The sequence below is a fragment of the Centroberyx gerrardi genome, chromosome 13 (genome assembly GCF_048128805.1).
Source record: "Centroberyx gerrardi isolate f3 chromosome 13, fCenGer3.hap1.cur.20231027, whole genome shotgun sequence".
NCBI lineage: Eukaryota > Metazoa > Chordata > Actinopteri > Beryciformes > Berycidae > Centroberyx > Centroberyx gerrardi.
In genome coordinates, this window is record NC_136009.1 from 18,037,345 (window position 1) to 18,046,958 (window position 9,614).

At 40.7% G+C, this 9,614-nt stretch overlaps 1 protein-coding gene across 1 annotated transcript in view; it reads left to right on the top strand.

Annotated features, from left to right (window-relative positions):
* Nucleotides 1–316: 316 nt before the first annotated feature.
* The window catches only part of foxc1a (forkhead box C1a), a 21,712-nt gene continuing 12,414 nt past the window's right edge, over nucleotides 317–9,614 (top strand). Inside the window, exon 1 of the mRNA XM_071926517.2 lies at nucleotides 317–2,140. Coding sequence (XP_071782618.1) covers nucleotides 547–1,968 — 1,422 coding nt within the window. The 5' untranslated portion in view covers nucleotides 317–546 and the 3' untranslated portion in view covers nucleotides 1,969–2,140. The remainder of the gene's footprint in view (nucleotides 2,141–9,614) is intronic.

Here is a 9,614-nt window from a genome sequence, read left to right on the forward strand (position 1 = left end):
TAAGTTGTCTGTTTTTGTTCCTTATAGGGCAACTGTATGACTTAACCTGTGCGGGAATATGCAGGCCGTGATCTGATTGTGTACATGTGAGCTGCTGTCTCACGTCTGAAGTCTTGGCTGCAGTGGGCTGGGAGTTACCAACACCTCCTCTCGTTTTTCTAAAGCCTTGTGTGTGGCCAGGAGTTTGCTCCATTTCTGCTCTCTCAGTGCTCCTGACTTCCAATTGGACGCCTTGTGTGCTTTTTGGGGAGGAGCTCCACTGGCAGCAAAAAGGAGGAAAGAATTTAACTGCGCAAAAGTCCTGTGTGGTGACGGATACCCAAAGTTCAGAACTTTTTCAATGTGTGTTTCATAGAGACACAGAGATGGGAACTGCTTAAACACCGTTGAGATCCTGCACATCGCGCTGTTGTTAGACTTTTGTCCTTTTTTTAAGTGAGCGGTCAGGAGCTGTGATTTGAGCGCCTCAGCTTTCAGAGCAGGGAGAAGAGGAGCTCTCCGGCTGCGTATTTTGGAGCTTTATTTTCGCCGGATCAAAGTGAAGACATGCAGGCTCGCTACTCCGTTTCCAGTCCCAATTCATTGGGCGTCGTGCCTTACATCAGCAGCGACCCAAGCTACTACCGGGCCGCTGCCGGTGGGGGATACACCGGGATGCCAGCACCTATGAACATGTACTCTCATGCGGCCCACGACCAATATCCTGCGAGCATGGCCCGGGCGTATGGACCGTACACTCCTCAACCCCAGCCCAAGGATATGGTCAAACCCCCGTACAGCTACATTGCGCTCATTACTATGGCTATCCAAAACTCGCCTGACAAGAAGGTGACCCTGAATGGGATTTACCAGTTTATCATGGAAAGGTTCCCATTCTACCGAGACAACAAGCAGGGCTGGCAGAACAGCATCAGACACAATCTGTCTCTGAACGAGTGTTTTGTCAAGGTGCCCCGTGATGATAAAAAACCTGGCAAAGGCAGCTACTGGACCCTGGACCCGGACTCGTACAACATGTTTGAAAACGGCAGCTTCTTGAGAAGGAGACGGCGGTTCAAAAAGAAGGACGTGCTGAAAGAGAAAGAAGATCGAGTGACGAAGGAGACGCCGTCGAGGCAGCAGGGCCGGGAGCAGGAGCAGCCGGTGCAGGGCTCCCAACCTGTGAGGATCCAGGATATTAAGACCGAGAACGGGACGGTGACGCCGCCGCAGGCCGACTCGCCCTCCTTGAGCACCGTGCCCAAAATTGAAAGCCCGGACAGCAGCAGCAGCATGTCCAGCGGCAGCCCCCACAGCATCCCGTCCAATAGGTCCATCGGCATGGACAGCTCCGAACACCACCACCACCACGGCCAGGCCTCGACGCAGGGCTTCAGCGTGGACAATATCATGACCTCTCTCCGGGGGTCGCCACAAGGAGCCACCGAGCTCGCCCCCAGCCTTACCGCCTCCACCAGGACAGGTATAACACCGTCTTTGTCCTTAAACTATTCTCCAAATCAGACGTCGGTCTATAGTTCACCCTGTAACCAAAACTCTATCTCCACTACCTCCAATGCAACCTATCATTGTAATATGCAAGCCATGAGTTTGTACGCCGGGGACAGATCTAGCCACCTAGCACCGAGTACCACCGTGGATGAAACATTGCCAGATTACTCGATCACTACCACCTCATCCTCTCTGACCCACGGTAATCTAAACTCGGGGCAGGAGGGCCATCATCCCCACCAAGGGAGGCTTACCTCATGGTACCTCAACCAGGCCGGAGACCTGGGCCATCTGGGCGCAGCCTACCCGGCACAGCAGCAGAACTTCCACTCTGTCCGAGAGATGTTTGAATCCCAGAGAATTGGCTTGAATAATTCACCGGTGAATGGGAATAACAGCTGTCAGATGTCGTTCCCACCGAGCCAATCCATCTATCGCACTTCGGGAGCTTTCGTATATGACTGCAGCAAGTTCTGACCAAAATAGGCTTTGTTTCCACGGTGTTTTAACTCTTTCAGTAAAATCCAGCGATTTTTTTCTTCCTCCCACTCACCTGCCCATACCATGGACTAATATGAGACAGAACTCAAACAAAAGACAGAAAGACTTGATCTTGGTTTATAAAGAACAGTGTTACTGCAAATAACACGTAAGTCTCTCCTTGCTTTTGTGACTTTATGTGATATGTTAAGGATATGTCAGTTTTCATGGGCATATTATGACGTGTAAAATGCATATAGTAATTTATTTCTAAACTGTAGCCGGATATTATGGACCAAACACCAAAAAAGTGTTTCTAAATTGAATTGCCTTAATTGTCCAAAAAATGTTCCATTATAAAAGTAAAAAAAAAGGAAAAAAAAAAAAAGGAACGTGTATATCGCCGTACTATTTCAAAGATTCTTCATTTGTTGACAAGTATTTTGAAGGATTTGCTTTGTTTGTTTAATAAATTGTCATTTTATGTGAGTTAAAGTTACGCCTCGTTTCTTATAGACTTGAATATAGGCCAGTATTTTTATACTCCTGGCGCCAGTTAGTTTTGTGTGGGAGGTAAATAGGCCTCGTTATTATTCTGATTTGACCCATCTGACTCTGTGCAGGTCGAGGGGAGGTTTAGGTTCTGTTTCATTAATGCCATGCGTTTCAATAAGGACTGGCTACAACAAAATATTTTGAAAAGAAATGGAGGTTATTTGGAGTGTTGGCTAATACCCATAAATCTTTTCCCCTTGGATATAGGCCTACTGGCTTCTGCACAGAGGATTGAGTCCCTAAAATATTTTTACTCCCATTAACGAAACCAATATCTGTTTACTTATGAAAATGCCATAGTATATTTTGCTGCTCACCGTGTTAGGAAAAAACACACTCATGACGAAGCATGTCTGAATTATTGAGGCTTTAAGCAAATCTGGGGCCAACCGCTTGCGCACGCCCCAACAGTTGACGACTGTAATGGATGTGTGTCATGATATTTCATTTTCTATTTGAATTTTAGAATCAGATTTGAAGTGCTAAAGCTCTCGTGCTGTCAGACACAGCAGATGATCAGGGATCGTGTTGACCTGAGGCCTTGTTGACTCCTAACTGCACATCGGCTGGGAAACAGCCTGCGCACAGGACAACTTTGTTTTGGATGGCCATGTGTGTTTACTGGCGCATTCCAGTGCTTAGTTAATATCATACCACACATGCCAAAGATAGTCCCGTTGTCACTTCAGTTTAGATGTTTGAATTGTCAACAATCTGACATGACACTATGGGATGTGAATGGGGCTAAGTACTGAGTATTTGTGACGACCATCGCTTATTTTACAGGTAAATACACCCTACTACTGAATATACAAATGCAACAATGAATAGAAATCCAACTGCCATCATACACTCAAAATATCAAACTGATGTTTATATTGGTTTACTGTAAAACTAACTGGCAGGTGCTCTTAAAAAGATTTCTTTCTTTCTTCAATCAGTTGGTTTCCCTCAACTGGCTAGATTAATGACAGGGAATTACTCACTTTTATTCACATTAAATGACGACTCATCATAGGTCAACATCATTTGGCATCATTAGCATACTTAATTGAAAGGGTTTTGAATATTTTAAATAAGCTACCGGCCTGTCTTCCTTCTCGTGCCGAGAGTCAGTTTATGAAGGGTTTTTTTTTTGTTTGTTTTTGTTTGTTAGTTTTTTTTATCTTTTGCAAATATTGATTAAGAGCATGAATTGACAGATATTTATTTGAAATATAGTCTACAGCATTAATATAAACATGTTTCCTTAGTTTTTGCTTTGATAGACCCGTGCTGAAAGTGTGCGTAAAATTGTTATGTCTGCAGTCTGAACCGATAATAATAATAATGATAATGATAATAATGATAATAGTTCTAGTAATAATAATAATAATAATAATAATAATAATAGGACGTGCTGTGGTTGTTGTTGTTGCTATTAGAAATTATCAAAAATATATAACTACTATTAGCACATGCTAGTGTAACTGAAAAGTTTTTAGTTGATTTTAAATAGGATATCAAAACATGAAAATAATAATAATAATGATATATATTAATAAACATGACAATATAATTACACTCTTACATTCTGCACATTTAAATTCCTATAAGCGAGTCGGCTGCTTTTCTGTCGCAGCTGTTCATTTATGTGCCTGCGAATAAAAATTCAAGATCCTCTTACTTTAAGCGAAACTTTCCTTTTTAACAGAAACAGAGAGGGAATGGCAACATCCTAAAGACTAAACTGTGACAGATGATAAGTCACGACCCAGTCAAGACTGGGTAGCCTGTCATAATACAATATGCGATGTCTCTTCACCAGTGATGTAGTGGTAAATAAATGATGATCACCATAAGTCAAACAACATTTTCACAAAAGTTTTAATTTGTTTTTTTCCCTTCAAAGACAAAATCCTCATATAGGCCTTAACATCAGTGTTATACTACTTACTATTATGTGTGAATTATAGGAATATAGTGAATTATAAGATTTATGTCAGCCTTAAAATGAGCTTTAGGTAAACTATTCTGCAAATAAAAATGTGGGTTAACTGAGTTTAAGTGGGTTTATTCCCCACTACATCCCGCTTTTGAATCCAACCTCAGGCCTGTACAACAGCAACAATAGCAATAATGTTCACAACAAAATAACAACACAACAAAACAAAGCAACATCTTGTGAGTGGCTGTGCGTGCAGTCTACCGACCATAGGCCTCGTTGAAAGGCTCATAATTGTTAACCACCACGACAACAACAACAAAACAAAGAACAAAAATCATTAATGGTTCGAGAGGTACAATGAAATGCTTTTGTCTCTCTCTCTCCCCTCTCCGATTCCAACAACTGTAATCAGGCTCATAAAAGTCATTAGATCCTTTCCCAAGTATAGGCCTAATAAACAAACGTCGTGTTAGTCAAAAGATTGATGGCGCCCTCACAGAATAGACCAGGTCAGGAAGGAATAAAATTCAATCAGAGAGCTGGAATCGTTTTTCATGAGACGGAAAAGGCAGAGAGGGAGACGGGGGTCAATGAGGAGGATGTCGGCCGCCAGAGCTCCATCAACAATATAACAGGACATAGCACAGGGAGAGTGCGCGAGAGCAGAATATACAGCATGGTTTGGTGTCGAAACGTGACTTTAATGCCTTATAGCCCGGGTAGAAAACCGTAAATAATAGGCCTACAAGCTTAAAATCTAATCACATAGCCTATCTACAATGATATTTTTAGGGCTACCTTATTACTATGTCCTATTATTGTATACCCTATACTTAGGATTAAATATAGGTGTAATTTTCCGAAATAAACTACAAGACAGCCAAGTGTACGATATGCTATACACAGAACTCGGATTAGACTTATTTCTTTATGTAAAAGAAAATATTTGCGTGGTAGTTTTTGCATAGAAAATGAATTGACAACGCAGTTTTCTGTATATGTGCCTTTATGATCAGTTGTTCCCAAGTGGAGTGCGGAGACCCCCAGGGGTCCCAAGGGGTTTAATTTCGGTTTAATTTCGGTTTAATTTAACTTTCATTTCCCTCACAGACACAATGAGAGAATGGATGATTAATATTTTGCTCATAGGTTGCACTTCATAGGTTACCTCCCCACCTATAGACGATTATGTAACTCTGTATAAAGTCATTTCTGACAATAAAAATCTCCTCAGATGTCCCTTTTAGGACAAAATCTGCTCGAATGGGGGTCCGTGGTCTAAAGCGTCTCTGTTCGGGGCTCCTGGACATGGAAACGTTTGGGAACCCCTGCTTCAGCCTGTATAAGGGCTTTACTCTCTTTTTCCCTGAAACGTTCCGCTACATTCCTGAAAATGCACAGCTTCCCTCGTTGCTTTGGGTCAAATACCAAAGACAAAAGCGACTGTGTTGTACATGCCTTTGATATTTTACCTATGAAAACAGCATCTTTAATCTGTATTTATCACCCCATGTTGAATAGATGTTAAAACCGACACAACGTGGTTTAAAAATACTGTTAATCATCCTTTATCGTAGTTTTGTGGCCGTTCATACGAGGACTTTAGTCACAACACCCCATGTTCACATTAACATAGTAGCCTATATAGAATATTATATTCTGATCTGATGATTTTAGAGAGATAATATGCGTTTTTTGGAAAATATAAGCACATTGCCTAATCATCTTAAATTTACTTAAAAAAAATAAAAACGTATTTTTTTATATTTTCCATTAATTGTGACACCCAGATAATCTTTAATAATATTTACGATTAGGAGAGTCGGGAAATATGTGAGGAGAGACATGTGTATAGGATAAATAGGGGCATGTATATGGAGGTCAAAGTTCAAGAAAATGAGAAAAAAAAAGTTATAACGAAAACCCTTTTTAAGGTGGCCTAGATTTCAATATTCATCGTGTCTAGGCTTTAAAACAATTTGACTACTGTGATTACTACGTGTAAAGTGGATTAATAAAGAATATAAGTTTTATATTGTAGGCTATTATGAATGATTGTTGTAGCTAACATTTATTTTAGTTGTTTTCTCCAAGCGCAACATTATTTAAATCATCAGATGCACAGTGACAGAGGTTATTGAGGCAAACCCTCTCCTCGCAACCTTCAATGTTGATATTGATTATTCTTATTCTTTTCACATCGACAAGCGGGATTTAATAGTTTCAGCAAAGGGCAAATGGATGTTGACTGAATTATAATTACACTACAGGTCAATTATTGGTCTTCCAGAGTTGAAGCAAAAACAAACTTTAATTCTGTTGATTTTTGTTTTATGGCCTTATGGATGTACATCCATAAGGCCATAACACAGGCAATGAGTGACGGGGCAATTCTGCAACCAAATACCCCTCTATCTCTCTACTTAGCTATTATTCTATTTCTTTTCCCAACACTTCACTCTTACATGATGCTTTTATGGTCGCAGGGATATTTTAAGATCGCCGAGGCTCTGAACTTTGCGCTCCCTACTAGTTGCTTGCAATTTTTGGTGATGTAGGAATTCCGTCGTATTCTACTGTTGTTCTAAACATCGCTGTGGATAAGAGCTAAATGCCTAAAATGTAATGCAATGTAGCCTATGCCAACTTGCCTATTCCCCAACATAAATCTAATAATACCTGCAAACAGTGTTGTCAGGCGTCATTGGTTGCGCCCTTTCTCACCCATCCCGTGTTCCGTTCAGTTCAAAGGGGGAGGGCAGAGAGCGACAGGAGATCCACTGAAGGCTCAGTGTGGCCCTGCAGACTGTGCACCTGTATGGCTGAGTGACCAGCTCAGCTCAATGGAAAATGCTGTGTTTTAGCTCTCAGTTGTAGCGTACAAGGCCCAAGCTCAAAGCGCCATCTGTTTCCAATTAGGAGTCTATACGCAAGCTCTGTCTGCTCTGCAGCCAAACGAGTGAAAGGTTGGAGGTCCAACACTTGTCTCTCAGAAGGAAAAATAACCGCTCTGTGCAGCTTCTCCTGCACTCTCACCGTCCCATCATATCTCAGAGAAAACAGTCAAAGAGGTTTTTCGGCATTGTTTTCGGCTTTCAAAACCGGCAGGGCGGTGGGTAGTAAAAATAGGCTTTCTGGATTAAATGATGATGTTGAAATTGTTCATCCGGTTGCATCTTCAAACAAAAAAATGAACCCATTCAAGCCCTTTTGGACAGTGCTGGGCCGGTGGGATAATGGGGTAGTGTGAATTCAGACCGAGGGGAAACGGCCGACCTGCGGATAACCCGAGAAGCTTGGCATGAAACCTCAGAAACGAACACTGAGTCGCCTTGAAGTTACAAAAAACCTGCTTCTCTGCGGCTCCGGCCTGCGGCTTCTAATTATAGCACCTTTTTACGCACCGAGGACCTGAATGTCCCAATTCTACAAGTATGACATACAGTAATTTATTGTCAAGTGGAGTTTGAATTTATGAAGATATTTTGACGGTCTCATACCCGACGACTTTAATAGGAACTCGAGCACTAGGCAATTTTTTTTGTCGAATTTAAACGGCCAGTCTGGAGTAAAGCTTCATTCTGTCGCAGGTGTGAGTGCTAAAATTATACCACCATTTTTAATTTTTTTTTTAAATATATATATTTTTACTCTAGATTACTCATTCTTCCCTATACGGAATGACGGTATGACTGTATGTTTTTGAACAATTAAGCACTCAACAACGTAGGCAAAGGTGTTAGAGTTTTTTAAGAATGAATGATTTGTCGACTTTTCAGTGGAGTTACTGCCTCAATAATTATGGGATGGAATAACATAAGGTATCCTGAACTCTTAGCAAAATGGAAAACTAGTTTAACTGGATTAAAAGTGATCGCAACAATCGAATATTACAGTTAATGTCATTTTTTTCTTGCCTCACAAAAAGTATGCATAAAGTAAATGAAAAAAATATTTACACAATAAAATGGAAAAATATAAATGAAAATGAATAGCTAGATAGGCTACATACATACATAGCCTACATACAGTACATACATACATACATACATACATACATAGGCCTACAATATAGGCTACATAAATAAAATAATACATACATAAGCCTACATACATACATAAATACATGAATTCATAGCTCAACGCGGTTTTCCATGCAGAACATCTTTAGTTTCAGTTGCCTGCTGATAGGAGGGAGCGAACTGAACAAACTTGAACCCTGCAACATGTGACATGATAGGGCCACTTCAAAGCTGGCCAGCTACTGCTATTTGAGCCACAGTAGCAGTTGTCTGTGTCTTTCGCGGGTCTCATCTCATTTTATGGTGCAAGGCGGCCACTAGGCTATAAAAACATCACCAGCAGACCAAGACTGCAGCAAGACAGAGATGAAATAGTTCTACTAAACTGTCTGGTCTTTTATTGAAAGAGGTGTTTTTGAAGTTACAGTCTGGTTCAGAACCGATGCCAGGAACAATGATATGAATAAACATCAATTTTCCTGCTCCTTAAAATTACAATATTTTATTAGTAAAAAATAATATAATATTAATGAATCTCATTTTCCCCTTCTTCTCTGAGTGCAGGCTTGTAAGAAATTTTGTTGATTGTAATATTTAATGTGAAAATAAATTAAAAAGTGAACAAAGTAAATAAAAAATGCACACATACATTTCATCAGCAGCACATACTGTATATTTCTGAGGATTCTGAAGTTCTCCTTTTCTCAGAATTTCCCCTAAAATTAATAATTAACACTATATCCCAGAATCAAAATCACTTTATTTGCAGAGTATAATAAATACACAGGCATACAAGTGTATTTACATATAGAAATTAATTTTCAATCATCAATGTGATTTATTTTAGATCCCACTGGTCTGCAAGGGCATGCAGCACACACACACACACACACACACACACACACACACACACACACACACACACACACATACACACACACGCACATACACACATCAATCTGTTTTCACCAGACTCTCCCCCTATCCCTGCTTATTCCTCACCCCTCTAACTCCAGGCGGGTGTCATCAGCACTGATAGAGGAGACAGTGGAAATGACCCATCACAACTCTGAGGCCTTCAGTCCTTCCAAGCAGAATAGAGTGTGTCACACACGGAACGACAGGGAGAGACAGTGATG